Here is a 15,100-nt window from a genome sequence, read left to right as displayed (position 1 = left end):
ACCCTATGCCTGAAATGTAATCACTGTGCTGCCTTTCTCCTTTATAAATGTGTCTCTTATTGAATTTAATCACCGTATTGTCACTTATTTTGTTATATGTTTCTCCCTTTGTAGGCTGTGCGCCACTTAAGGGGAGGGATTGATCTTGACTTTATTGTGTTTTTGTTTGTTTGTTGTTTTCATTTGCTTGTTTTACAGTGTGCAGCACGGTGACCAGCGTTAGTAACAGCTCGATGTTTGTTGAAAGAATGAGTCAGTGAGTAGATGAATGGAAATGGGAGCAGAGGAGCAGGAGACTGGAGCACAGATAATCCTGGAGGTTTACAGCTGCCAGAGTCTCCTCCCGTAAATACCTGTCAGGTAGGTCAGAGCATCAAACGGCACCTCCTTGTAGTCATTCAGAAACATCTGGATCTGCCGCATACTAATCCTCAGGTCAGACTCGTTGAATTCATAAGGAATATTCCAACCTGCGTGAGGCAGAGATGAATTAGATGCTTCAGGGCTGAGAGCTCTTAATTCCCACCCTGAGATTGAGCTGGTGGAGTTAAGTATCATTATGGATCAAGAATCCGTTTCAGCCCCATGAGTATTAAGCACCGTGCCAACTATTAGCCTTGACATTTACTGCCAATGTGGGAGCCGTTCTGCCTGAGAAACCATCCATTCTAAAATTAATTTCCTTATGGATCTCCCCATTTGTTAAGGAAAATGTTAACGTCCTGGGATTTGTGGAACAAGAATTATTCACCCTGGCTGGAATACTGTGGTCATGCATAGAACGCCAAAAATAACACTCAAGCATAGCTAGAGAGGAGTATTTGTGACTGGGCAACAGACCTAAGTTAGCTTTGAGAATCCCCCTCCTCGTGCCCAGGAAGAACTAGACGGCTGGCTTTGGAGAAATTATTCCTTGTATTTCCAAGGGTGATAATGATAGATGCCCAGTGGGGCTGCTCAAGTGACACAAATGTGTGAACTGGGACTGATGGAGGATAGCAGTATGGTGGGACCTGTGCTTATTGGAGACGTTCAGTTTCCTCCTAAACATTCACATTCAAATTAAAAAATATAATAAAATAAAAACTTGTGTTTTGGCAAACAAAACAGAACTGGGCAGTTGGCTGTTAAGCCAAACTGCTGCAGGGATTTTCAAAGGTCTGGCATGGTGGAAGAACGTGGTGTGCGGGATGCAGATAGAGAGGGAGTGTCCTCCTCAGCTGTCTCGTCCCTGAACCCCTCAGTGGAAGGGTCACGTGGTCTGTGGAGCCAACTGGGGCAGGCTGAAGGAACAGGACAAGATGCTCAGAGAAAATCACCACGAGGACAATTTGCCTCCTCATCTAAAACAAAAGAATGGCCAAGAATACCTAGAGGTGGGTCATTTCAAGAAAAGAATCAGAGGCTACCCGAGGATGAGAGAAAAATAATCCAATCCAAAACCACAGTGACGTGGGATCTGTGTTTAATAGTTCGATGATCTGCTCTAACAAGAGTATTGAGTTTTACTTAAGTTTGGCTATGGATAGGTTACATTCATAAACAAATTCATGTTTATTTTTTCAAAGAGAAGCACAGACAAATATCCCAGCTGTATTTCTTTCATTGTTATGCACCTGTAAAGAGAGCAACCTAAAATGTTACAAATTACATGGTAACAACTCCTTGGAGAATGGCCATTGTATCCAAGCTAGGCAAAAACACACCAAAGGAAAGGGCCTCCAATCTCCTCATTACCACAGTACCTCAGTAATTAGGGGACCTCTGAGTCTGAGGCACCACCTCTTTCCCTGACATGGACGTTGACCTAGCTATAGAGTTGCCAGACTTATTAAATAAAAATACAGGCCACTCGGTGAAATGGAATTTCAGATAAACAACAAATCATATTTATATGAACAGTAGTTTTTTTTTCGTTTTGGGGGGGTGGTAATTAGGTATATTTACTTTTTTTTGATGGAGGTACTGGGGATTGAACCCAGGACTTCGTGCATGCTAGGCATACACTCTGTCACTGAGCTATACCCTCCCCCTCCAACAAATCATATTTAATATAAGTATGTCCCAAGTACTGCATGGAACATTTTATACCCTATTTTACTGGCAACCCTGAGTGCAAACTTGAATGCGCCCCTGCATCTGTCTGTGATCTTTTCCCCAGGCCATCCAGGTGCCCTGTCATCTCTCACCTAGGGGTCCAAAGTTTCTCCTCTCTTGAACAACGGCATGGAAGAAGCAAAGGCCAAACAACAGCTTTTGCCACATCACTGGTTTTGTACAGCTTTGGAAGAATACGGGGTCTGAGATGGGGTCATTGAGGTAAGAGCGCAAGAGGTTGGCCCGGAGTCCTTTGGGGGGTTCGTTGGTCATTTTGATCCCGTTCTGAAGGATGCTGACTGGAAATTTCTCTGATGGATAGCTGGTTAACCAGAGTCTGGAAGAACAACAGTCACAATTATTTAGAGCAAGGCAAGAAGTTTTATTGAAACACAGTAACAAAAAGTAATGACTAGCGTTTACGAAGCACCACTGAATACTGAACCCCATGCTAAGAATTTAATGTATGTCCCTTCATTTACTTTAATCCTCACAGCCACTCTGTGACTTACTGTCCCCTTTACCAACGAGGAAACAGAGGCATGAGGAGGTCAAGGGTGTTTTTCAAGGACACGCCACTTGGAAGCAGCTGAACCGACATACGAATTCAGGGCTCCCTGACTCCTGATCACCATGCCACACTCCCACACTCCTCCTACCGGGCTGTCTGAGCCTCTGTTAGGGTCAAACACTATACCCGGCACCCAGCAGTGGCCAAAGTGAGCAAAGTATTGTTTCTTGCTTCTATATACTCACAGCCTTGCTTCTAGGGAGGAAATGGGAGCTGAGGAGGGGAGAAAAGACAAGCGAGCACAACGCCAAAGCATTATAAAATCAAGACTGCAGGGAGGGAGGGAAATAACAGGCTGTGGGGGGTCCCTGAGGTGGGGAGAGCAGAAGTCTGCAAACTATTGGCCAGGGAGGCAAATCCAGCCTTGACCTGCTTTTGTAAATAAAGTGTTATTGAAACATGGCCACACCCCTTCATTTACATACTGTTTATGGATGCTTTCAGGCTACAACAGCAGAGCCGAATACCTGCAAAGCCTAAAATACTTACTGTCTGGCCCCTTACAGGAAAAGTTTGCTGACCTCTGTCACAGAGACCAGTGGCATTTGAAATGGGTCTTCAGAAAATGGAAGATTTCTTTCCTTAAAATATAAAAGTTTATCTATGCCCACAAAAAAATGGGAACATATGTAAAGGTATTTAGAAAGGACAAAAAATATATATTGGCATTTGAAATGGGTCTTCAGAAAATGGAAGATTTCTTTCCTTAAAATATAAAAGTTTATCTATGCCCACAAAAAAATGGGAACATATGTAAAGGTATTTAGAAGGGACAAAAATATATATATATATATAATTTTACCATCTACAGGTTAACATTTTGGTATATTTTCTCCCAGGCATTTATTCATTTGTTTTTCTTACCCAAGCTCAAGTTACATACACACTGTAGCATCCTACTTTGTTTCATTTTTGTGGTTTTTTTTTTTTTTTTTTTTTTTTTTTGCTAGAGAGTAAAGAGGTTTCCAACAGGAAGATTTGGGAATAAAAAGTCATTATTAAAGACACAAGAAACAGGCCAAAAAACTGCAGAGAGGAGGAAAAGTTGGGGATGTGGTAAAGCTTGGCAGGCAGTCTGCTGCCCTCCAGGCACAAGGCTCAGAGGGAAGGGAAGAGGCCATAAACTGGTGGCCTGAAGCCTGACTTCAGTCTGCAGGTGGATGATGTTTAGCTCTCACCATGCAAAGCAACACAATGCTGCAACATATTTTTGAAGTAGTTGCCAACTTTTAAAAATCTAGGGCTTTCTTTAAAATTCTTGATTCCTATCTTTCCTTTAAAATTATCAGAAAATCTGGCCATGGGAGGCCTGCATTCCTGCATGGCAACAGTTAGCTGGTATTACATAGTAACCGCTTCTCTCTAAGAGACAAGTGCTTCTAGTTCACCACAGTCCCCACCACTCCCTACTGTGTTCAATCCTGAGGCCGACGGCCCATGACTATTGCTATTGTACTGTGCAAAGTGGAATATTTCTTGTGCCCAGCATTCTTCACTCATTTATGTTATATTCCAGGATCCTGTAAGCACTTGAGTTCATGACTTCTGGGTTAGGACTATATTAGAGAAGATGTCAATGTCAGCATGAATAATTTTTCCTTTATTGAGTTGATGGTCAGTGATCAACTCAGCATTCCAAACCAAAGAGTATTCTTGAAATTAATGGATCTCCCTTAAAGTCTTCCATGAAATTTACATGAGCCTTAACATGAATACAATCAACTATGGCTTAATCTGGCTTTGTAAATAAACACCAAACATTTTTCTATTTTCAGGCAGACATGACTAAAATAAAAATAACCAGCAAATTTTGTTGCCTAGAACAGGAGTCGGCAAACTTTTCCTATAAAGGATCAGATAGTAAATGTTTCAGGCTTTGAAGGCCATATGGTTTCTGTCACAACTGTCTGAAGCATGAAAGCAGTTACAGACAATATATGAGTGAACACGGCTGTATTTCAACAAAACTTTATTTATCGACACTGAAATTTGAATTTTATATAGTTTTCATGTGTCGTGAAATATTCTCCTTTTGATTTTTTTCAACTGTTTAAAAATGTAAAAGCTATTCTTAGATTGCAAGCTGAGTGAACACAGGCTGCCGGCTGGATTTGGCCCACAGGCCACAGTTTGCTGACTCCTGCCCAGAATAAGAGAATCACTGAACGTGTGAGTTGAAAGGGGCTTTGAAGTCGATCTGGTTCATCTCATCATTCTGTAAATGCAAAAACTGAGGCCCAGCTTTGCTGGGCTTTAAAGTTCATGGACAATAAATGTTTCCAGTGCTGATTAAAATTCCATGGATCCCAAGAAATATAGGATAGAGCAAGTGCCTAGACTATAGGTGGGATTTTATTTTAGACAAGTAAGTTTTAAAAATCAGATGTGCTGGCATTTAATCTACCTTCCTAGGTAAATCTCCTATCACCTCTCCCCAGTAACATCGCACAGCATATACCCCAGAGTCACAGGATAACTTCTTGGTGTTTCCTTTGCTTTTACAAATGCTGTTCCTTCTGCCTGGAATGTCCTTCCTGGAAGACTCCTAATGCACCTTTCAAACTCCAGGCAATTGTCAGTCCCCCAGGCCTTCCCCAACTTTCCCTTCCCTTTTCCATTCTTGTTCAAACAAGTACATCAGGTTACTGCATCGTATCAACATCGTTCATCTATCGTCTGCTTTCTCCTAGACTGAGAGCTTCTTATGGGCAGAACTGTGTCTTGTTCACCTTTGCATTCCCAGCTGCTAGCATAACATCTGGAGCTCGAGGTTGGGGCCCAGGGCCAGGCAGTGGTGGGGCAGCATCTCACCTGAACCCCGTGTGGGTGCTCTCAGGAACAATCACCTCCTCACAGATCTTCTCCAGCGCAGGCATCCAGCTCGTGGCCAGGTGGCAGTTCTGTAAGACCACCCAGGTCCCGTCTTTGACAGCAGTGTTGATCATTTTGGCAGCAATAGGGCCTTGGCCCTGGCCAAGTGAGATGGTCTGTGTTTTGGCACCTCCCATGCCAAGATCATCAGCAAATTTCAGCAGGCCTGAGACAAGGAAGAAAAAGGGCTTTTGAAAGAGGAGAGGCTACCTAAGGCCATATTAACAATAACAACACAGAAGGAGGGGACTCCATTAAAATTCTGGACTCAGAAAGAAACCTGCTAGTGTCTGTTAAGTATAAAATTAGCATCTTTCTGAGGAAGGTGTAGACTTCTGGTAAGACGGTAAGCAAAGATACTATTGATTCCTCTTTTGCTCTAGAGACATTCTTGATTAAAAAAAAATTATACAAACTTAAAAATAAAAAAGAATTTGAAAGAAAGAGAAATTCCTAGATGCCAAAAATGAAGAGGGGACTCAAAACTACAGAGGAGAGCACATAACCAAAGACCTAGGAACTGGGTTTTTATAATTGTATTTTACTAGGGAAACAGGCATTTGGATAGTGACAGTTCAAGTAGGTCTGTTTCATTTCTCTCTTTCTCAGAGGGAGCCAATGTTACTACCTTTTTGTGAATCCTTCCAGAGATATTTTATACATTTAAATATATATATATATATACTATTATATTTACCTGAATTGTAGAACACTACATTTACTTTTTTCACTTAGACCTTTTCTACATCAGTACATATATAAAGGTCTTATTCTTTTTGGGGGGTGGGTGAAGGATGGGGAGAGGATAATTAAGTTCATTCATTCATGTATTCATTCATTTAATGGAGGTACTGGGGATTGAACCCAGGACCTCATGCATGCTAAGCATGCCCTCTACCACTGAGCTATAACCCCCCTCCCTAAAGGCCTTATCCTTTTCTGTGGTTACATACTATTTCACCTTTGGAAAATACCTTACTTCATTTAACCGTCTAGTGGTTGGTGTTTGTTCACAGGAAGCACAGCTTTGCACTCATAAGGAGTGAGGTGCTAGAACTGAGACTTCTGTATATAGTCAGGATCCTCAAATGGCTGCACCCTCATGGTAAGAAGGCCAGAAGTCTCCTTTGTGTTCCTTCTCTAATGATGTTTAGATGCTTCTTTTATGGTCATTTTCAGAGACAACATTAAACTCTCAGGCTACCATCACAAATAACCAAAGATTGGGCAACTTGAACAACAGAAATTTATTTCCTCTGATTTCTGGAGGCTAGAAATCTAAAATCAAGGTGTTGGCAGGGTTGGTTTCCTCTGAGGCCCCCTCCCTGGCTTGTCTGTGGCCATCTTCACCTTAGGTCATCTTCTCACTGTGTCCTCTCTGTTAGAGTGTTTCTGTCCTAATCTTTTCCTCTTACAAGGACACTAGTCATATTAGATTAGAACCTACCCTAATCATCTCATGTTAACTAACTCTTTGAAGACCCTATCTCCAAATATAGTCACATTCTGAGGCACTGGAGATGGGGGGACACAATTCACCATATGTAATCCTGGGGGTATAATTCTCTTGTTTTATGTGCTGATTATCCCTTATAGTGATGTATTTCTTTGTGTAGTTTATAATTTTTTTAAATTGTGAGTTCAGAATCAGCAAGCTTGTGTTATTTTGCGGGAGTCTAACATACCTTGGGTTTTAGGAATGCCCCTAACAGAATAGTTTTGCATATGCAAACACTGGTGCCCCCTGGGGTTTTGCCATTCCGGATCAATTTTATGAGAAATTTCTCAGCTTGAGAATCCCATACCACAGGGTACTATAAATCTACACCCCTCATTTGCACATGGCATAGGCTTGGTGTTTTGATTTCTCACTGGAGAATGGTTTTTTTTTTTTCAACCCAGGTTCCAGGCCAGTGACTAGCTTCCACATTGCTTCTTGAGTCAGTAGCCTAAAATTCAGAGTTCTACAGCCAAAAAAAAAAAAAAAAAAAAAAAAAAAAAAAACCCAAAACACACAAAAAAACATATGGATTAGGAACAAGACAAATAAAACTTCTAGAAATGGAAAGCATTGTCATTGAAGGTAAAAACTCAAAGCACTGGTTTAAGAAGCAGGTTAGATTCAGCCAAAAAATAAATAAATAAATAAAAAAGGAATTAGTGGAAAGTGAGGTCTGCAATCAATGATGGACTCAGCAATAATGGGAACTCCAGGTCTCCAAATACCATGACTTGCTAAAAGAATTCCAATTCCTTTGGAGAAATGTTTGTATAAGATAAGCCTGAAGTAGATGGTAGTTCTATACAGCAAGGAAGTTATCAAAAACTCCTGGGGTTATGTGGAAAGGATATAGGCATGAAGGTGCTCCCATAGACCAAAGACTGAATAATCTGAGCATCAAAAAGACTAATGGCAGCAGTGAAGTAAAACACCATTATGCTGGAAACGTCCAACATGCTAAAATCCATGCATTAATGATGGTACCAAACCGAAACTCCAGCTTACTGCTTAAGTAACCTTGGAGGTTGCTCGGGCACCAATTCATTATTCTGAAAGCTGGCAAATAAAGAGAATAAATCAAGCATCTTTTCTCTCTGTCCTTTCTGAACTATCTTCAGAGTATACCAAAGAGCTGATACGGAAAATTTCTTCTTTAAAGAAGAGTTCTACTGCTTTAAAAAATAAGTAAGTAAGTAAACAAACAAACAAACAAATAAATAAAGTTCTGGTTAATAAATGTGGAAGGAATGATAGAATTAAAATATCATCATTTTTCAGACCCTAATGAAATAATGGATCTGGGTAATGATTTTCTAGGGATAATAAAACCATTAGGTCGACGGTTCCCAACATTGTCTGCACTTTGAAATTACTCAAAAAGCTTTATAAAACACAATGCCTGGGCCTCACCTACAAAGAGTTTAATGTAATGGGTTGAGGGCATGGCCTGCCCATGGAGATTTTTCTTAAAGCTCCCTAGGTGATTCTAATGTGCATCCAAGATTGAGAACCACCACATTAGGTGAAAGGCTGATGGGAAACTTTATAAGGGAGGTGATGGAGGAGTAGGGAGGTGGATCACATTGACAATGCCTGAGCCCACTGATCAATCTCAGTGAGGAAAGGAAAGATGATCAGACGGTATGTGCCTCCTAATGTGACACGCTGTGAGGGACACAGTGCCTGCAGTTTCCTGGGAAGTTATCCAAGCTCAATCTGATCAAGCCTCTAGCACAGAGGGATGGGAATAAGCTACATACATCATTAGATGTAACAGGCCTGTCCTCTCCCAACACAACACCATCATTTTACAGACCATACTCTGACCTCTCCCCCATTTTTCTTCTTTGCCTTTCCTGGTTCCCCCTAGTTTCTCTTGTATAAACCTGCCACAGGAAGGACATGGGGAAGAAGCAAAGATGCTAGGAAGGGGATCATGAATTGAGCTTTGACAAGAACAATCATTTTGGTGTAGGAACCTGGAAAGGGTACCAGTTCATTTCAGCTCCTTCTTCTGATTTGCTTTAAGGGGTAGGGGGTCTGGCTTTCATTTTGGGTCAGGATATGTGTCGAACTCCTCAGTTTTTACTCCAACCTCATCATCTGCATATCTGGTATTCTTTCTTCATTTGGCAACAGAGAAAACTAAAGGTTTGAGATTCCCCCAAGAGAACAGAAAGCTAATCCATTCCTATCAACAACTTACAGCCTTTCATGTGCACAGTCACCTTCTGGGAAGATGCACAGACTGGTAGCAGCAGTTACCTCCGAACGTTAGGAGGAAAATGTACCTTTCACTCTATATCAGGGTTTCTCAACCCCAGTACTATTTACATTTTGGGCTGAAGAATCCTTTGTTGCGGGGGCTGTCCTGGGCGTTGTAGGACAGTTAGCAGCATCCTTAGCTTCTATCTACTAGATGCCAGTAGCACCCTGGTAGTTGTAACAATAATGTTTTCCCACTTTGCCAAATGTCCCTTGAGGGGGCAAAATGGCCGCGATGGAGCTACAGTTCTATACTTTTTGCATTGTTTGACTTTTTTTTTCACTACATGCAGCATTAATTTTTCAAAGAATTTAAAGAAAAGAAAAAAGCTTAACTGAGAGAAGCAACAGTCAGAGAAAATGGTCTAAGACGAAGGTGATGAATTAGCAGCCAATAGGCTAAATCTAGCTCTGGCTTAATCCTCATTAAGTTTTTAAGAAAAAATTTGAATGAGTTATCAAGATTGAAAAATGAGTGGCCTTGCGGGGGAGGGTATAGCTCAAGTGGCAGAGCGCATGCTTAGCACGTGCGAGGTCCTGGGTTCAATCCCCAGTACCTGCTCCAAATATAAATAAATAAATAAACCTAATTACTTCCCCCTCATTAAAAAAAAAAAAAAAAAAAAAAAGGTACTCTCCACATTTCTGGTTTCTCTTGAAAAAGCAGTTGATCTGGTCACCCTGAGCTCACATTATCAGATAGCACAGTGCTCAAGAGATGAGTAGCAGCTGTCCACTTTCGGCAGAAAGAAACGTCTTCAGATGGCCCAGCCCCACCTTAGCCTGTTACCTGCTTGGCCGTCAGAGCCATTTGAGTTTGAGATCCCTGCTGTAAGGGACATGCTACTGTCATCCACCCACGCATTCTGGGCTTTCTATGTTCTTCACACGACATTCTGCCCATACCTGCCATGGGGTCTGCGCCTGGAGACAACACGAATATCAACGGTGCGCAGCAATTGGAATCACTGTAAGACCCCTGGAGATCAAACGTAGGGGCTTCTATGTATACGTTCCCCATGTTCTCAGCAACGAACTCCCGGATGGCTGGGATCATTTTGTCAGGCCGCAGACATCGGAGGATCACCATCCTCTCCAAACCTTGCAGAAACTTCCAAGACCCGGGGAGCTTCTCCTCATGGGGCCAGGCTGAGTCATAGATGAGCTTCCATTTGTCGGAATTTTGTTCCAAATGTTCCATCAGGCCTTTCAGTTTTGGCAACGCAGACGCGCGAACCACTTCTGCCCACGCCCTCTCAGACAGCCATTCTGGGGCCGGGTTGGGGAAGGGGTTGTCCAGGGCAACGCCTCCAGTTAGAAGGAAGTACCACATCTCCTCGTCAATTTGCTTTTTCTCTTTCAAGATGCCGATCGTCAAGAGGAGGGAGAAGAGCAGCTTGTCCTTCTCGAACAGAGAGCGGCAGACGTTGTTGTAGATGCTGAGGGTGAAGTGCTCGATGATGTAGTCAATTCGGAGCTCTAGCTCCTCGCTCTTCTTGCTGTGGGCCAGAGAGTGCACGTAGAGGTTTATGAACCACGTCAGGGAGTACTGGTACATGGGCTCGATGTTGGCCAGGTCAGGAGATACAGAAGAAGATGGTGGCAGAGTGGACGGCCACCGGCTTGTAGCCCATCCGAGTCTCATCAATCTGCGTTTCCGTCAGTGAGGCAATTTCCTGCTTCTCAGAGATTTCTTCAGACAGCAGTTTGGAGGAGGACAAAACTTTGATGGCGGTCTCATCCTCGAGGATGTTGCCCTCGGACAGGGAAAGGACCTCCAAGATCTTGTCTTCAATTTCCTTTAGCTGCTTCTTGTTCTTGGCACTTTCCACAATCAGCTTGTTCTTTTTCTCTTCCAGTTCTGGCTTCTCCTTGGCGGCCACGATGCCAAGGAGTTGGTCTTGGAGCCCCAAGGGGGTGATCATAAAGTTGAGAAGACAGACTTTCACAGCGACTTCAGGGAGGTAATGCGGGCTTCTCAAACGGGTTGTGATGTACAACTTAAAGTCTCTGGAGTATTCGATGATGTTTTCACCGAGCCTCATGTACTCAACCCCTTGCTGCTTGAACGTGGACTTGAGCAAGATGGGTTCAATAAAGGCATCCAGCTCCTCCCCGACGTTTTCTAGTAAGACGGGGGTGCCAAACTGCAGCGCGTGCTCCAGCGTCCTCACGTAGTTGGTATCCGAAAACTTGATGACAGACAGCCTATTTTCTTTCTCCATATTCTTGATCCACTTATTGGCCTGCCCCTGAGGGTCAATCATTAAGGCCCAGCGTCTGGAGTTGGATACAATGATGCCATTGTCAATGGAGAAGGAGTCAATGGGCAACCCAGCAATCTGCCAGGCACGAATTTCTACAGGATCTCCTAATGTGTTGCTGAGACTAAAGTCACTGGAGCCGGGGATGAGTTTATCCTTACACTGGGCCAGCCACTGCTTCTGGCACTCAGCCCGATAATCCATGGTAAAAGCCCCCAGGTAAGCCACGGTCCCCGAGGACACCAACACATCCCCTGTCAGATTAGTATAGCGGATCCCCAGCTGCCGGGCAGCTTCTGTCCATCTGTCCTTCTCTCCCCCAAGACCACTGATCAGTTTTTCTGCCCTGATCAGCTTTTGGGAGCAGAGCTCAATGTTTTCCTCCAAGGTCTTTTTCTTGGTATTCATCTCTTCAAAGTCATCGTTCAGGGCCTGGAGGCGGTCTTCCACCAGCTTCAGCTCTGCTCGCTTCTGGTTCAGTTTCTGCATCTGTGCGTGCAGCTTCTCCTCGGCTTCCTTCAGCCGCTCCCGTTTGGGAGCCACCACTTTGGCCACACGATCGTACACCTCCATGGCCCTCACCCACTTGCACAGACCCTCGCAGGCAGATGACACGTTTTTAATGACGGCTGGCTGGAAATCGGGGTGATCGATAAACCTTTCCCGGATCCGCTTCATGATCACTGGGGCGATGTTGTCTTTGTCGTATGTCTTAAGACTCTCCAAGAATTTCAGATCTCCAAGAATCTTTCTTGATACCCCCCAGTAGTCTTCTATCATTTTACCTGTTTGGGACAAGAAACAGAGATAAGACTAGTATGAAGACATTCTGGCTGAGACTTAGAGCCTTGCCATGGCTACTCCTTATATTTGGCCAAAGAGAAAAAAAAGATCTGACGGGATTTTAGGGCAGAGAATACTCTACATGATACCACAATGATGGATACATGTCATTACATAGTTTTCCAAACCCGCAGAATATATAACACCAAGAGTGAACACCAATGTAAACTACTGGACTTTGGGTGATAATGATGTACCCATGTAGCTTCATCAATTGTAACAACTCTGGTTGGGGATGTTGGTAATGAGGGAGGCAAGGCATGTGTTGGTGTGTTGGGGCAGGAGGTGCATGAGAAAGCTCTGCATCTTCATCTCAGTTTTGCTGTGAACATGAAACTGGTCTGAAAACAAAATCTTAATTTAAAAAATCCCCAGCTTCTTGTCATGGACTGGGAGGCCCCCCAACCTTACCCACCCTCGCCTCTATCTTACTCTCTGGTCTTTAGTTACAAGGACTTTCCTTCAATTCCTTGATGATCCTAAGTGCTTCCCTGCCATAAGCTCTTCACCTAGGCTGTAAATGGCATCTAGGATGGCTCCTCATCAGACTTCAGGCTTCTTTAAAAAGCTACCTCTCTATGAAGCATTTTCTTTCATCTCAGCTGCTAGACTGCCCATTCCCTTTATAGCATTTATGGCAATCTGTGATTTGTTTGTTTGGTTGGTTGGTTTTAATTGTCTGCCTCTCCCTTGGAGCTGTAAGCTCCTGGGGAGGAGAACAAGATGGTGGAGCAGTATGACACTGAGCTCAAGTCCCCCCATGAACATATCAAAAATACATCTACATGTGGAGCAAATCTCACTGAAAACCAACTGGAGACTGGCAGAAAGACTCCTCTACAATCAAGAATGTAAAGAATGATCCATGTGGACTCAGGTAGGAAAGAAGGAGAGGCAATCAGGTTGGGATCTGTGCCACTAGAAGAGACAAAAGAGGAAGAGTGTATTGCAGGCTCGGAGATCCTCCCTATCAGTGAGGGGTTCAAAACATATGGGGCGTTCCAGCCCTGGGGTCTGACACTGGGAAGATGAGTTCCTTTAGCTTGTTTGAAAACCAGTGGGACTTACAGGAGAAACCAAGACTCCACTAGTGAAGAGCACACACACTTGCTTACTCCTGGGAGCAAGATGGGGAAAGCATATGAAATGGCCCAGGGCTCTGGACAGTTTCCCACGACTGCCCCAGTGTGTGCCTAGCCTGCACCCAGTGCCTGCTCTAGCCCCTCTAGCTCCAGCACAACTCCCCACTAGGGTGAAGGCTATCATTGCCAAAGACAGTGTGCACTTTGGGGAGGGGGAAAGCTGGTAACAGAGCTGGCCTGGACTTGGCACTGCATCCGAATGGGATGAAGACATCCATTGCTGGAGTTCGAAGAGGTGGTGGATTAGGAGCTGTCCAGAGCTTTGATTGATGTGCTAGGACCATCCAGCACACACCCAGCCCACACTGGTTGTCTGCTCTGGTCCCCCTGGCTCCAGTACTGCTACCCTCTAGAGTGAAGGTACTATTGCTGGGAGGGGAAGGGTACACACTTAGGGAGAATGGGACCAGCTCATACCCAACCTGCAGGGCTTCTGCTCCAGCACCTTGGGACCTGACCCTGCGTACAATAGGGTGCTGATGACCACTGGGCATACCGAGAAGCTCTGTCTGACACCTGGCTCTGGCTCTAGCCCCTCCATCTTCAGCCCCACTTTCCTGGGGAAGCCAGCACACCCTGGGGAAGATGTGACCCAAGCTCACCTAAGATACAGCTGTCCCACCAAAGCCCCTGGGCACATGTAGACTGCATAGGACACTCCCACACAAGAACACCCTTTCAAGATTGGGACAGGTAACTGTTCCATTTAATTTCATAGAGACAGAGAAAGTTAACAAAATGAGAAGACAGAGGAATATGTTTCATATAAAAGAACAAGAAAGAAAAAAACCCCTGAAAAAACAGCTAATGAAACAGAAATAAATAATTCACCAGATAAAGAGTTCAAAGCATTAGTAATAAGAATGCTAATTGAACTTGGGAAAAGAATAGATGAAGACATTGACACTAGACACATAGACACCAGACAAAGACACTACAAAAAATTTACAGGCCTATAATTCCAATAAATATGGATGCAAAGGTCAACAAAATGTTAGCAAACTGAATTCAACAATTTATTAAAAAGATCATACACCATGACCAAGTGGAATTTATTCTGGGGGTGCAAGGATGGTTCAACATCCACAAATTAATCAATGTGATACACTACGTTAACCAAAGGAAAGATAAAGATCACATGATCATATCAGCAGAAGCAGAAAAAGCACTGGACAAAATTCAACATTCATTCATGATAAAAACTCTCATCAAAATTGGTACAGAGGGAACATATCTCAACATAATTAAGGCCATTAATGACAAACCCACAGCTAACACCATACTCAATGGTGAAAAGTTGAAAGCTTTTCCTCTAAAATCAGAAACAAGATAAGGATACCCACTGTGGTCATTACTGTTTCACATAGTATTCATGGAACGTAATATTAGGAAGTCCTAGCCACAGCAATCAGACAAGTAAAAGAAGTAAAAGGCACCCAAATTGGAAGGGAAAAAGGAAAACTGTCACTATTTACAGATGACATGATACTATATATAGAAAACTCAATAGTCTCCATGAAAAAGAGTATTAGAACTGCTAAATGAA

General features: G+C 43.3%; 1 protein-coding gene across 1 annotated transcript in view; it reads right to left on the bottom strand.

The window, feature by feature from the left end:
- Positions 1–15,100, bottom strand: part of DNAH3 (dynein axonemal heavy chain 3) — a 150,436-nt gene that overhangs the window by 11,392 nt on the left and 123,944 nt on the right. The window contains 5 exon segments of the mRNA XM_032460908.1: positions 354–470; positions 2,190–2,434; positions 5,480–5,705; positions 10,212–10,884; positions 10,886–12,354. Of these exon segments, the coding sequence (XP_032316799.1) occupies positions 354–470; positions 2,190–2,434; positions 5,480–5,705; positions 10,212–10,884; positions 10,886–12,354 (2,730 nt within the window).

Source organism: Camelus ferus, chromosome 18 (genome assembly GCF_009834535.1).
Source record: "Camelus ferus isolate YT-003-E chromosome 18, BCGSAC_Cfer_1.0, whole genome shotgun sequence".
NCBI classification, from domain to species: Eukaryota; Metazoa; Chordata; class Mammalia; order Artiodactyla; family Camelidae; genus Camelus; species Camelus ferus.
Note: the sequence above shows the minus strand (reverse complement) of the source record. Positions and strands in the feature narration are given on the sequence as shown.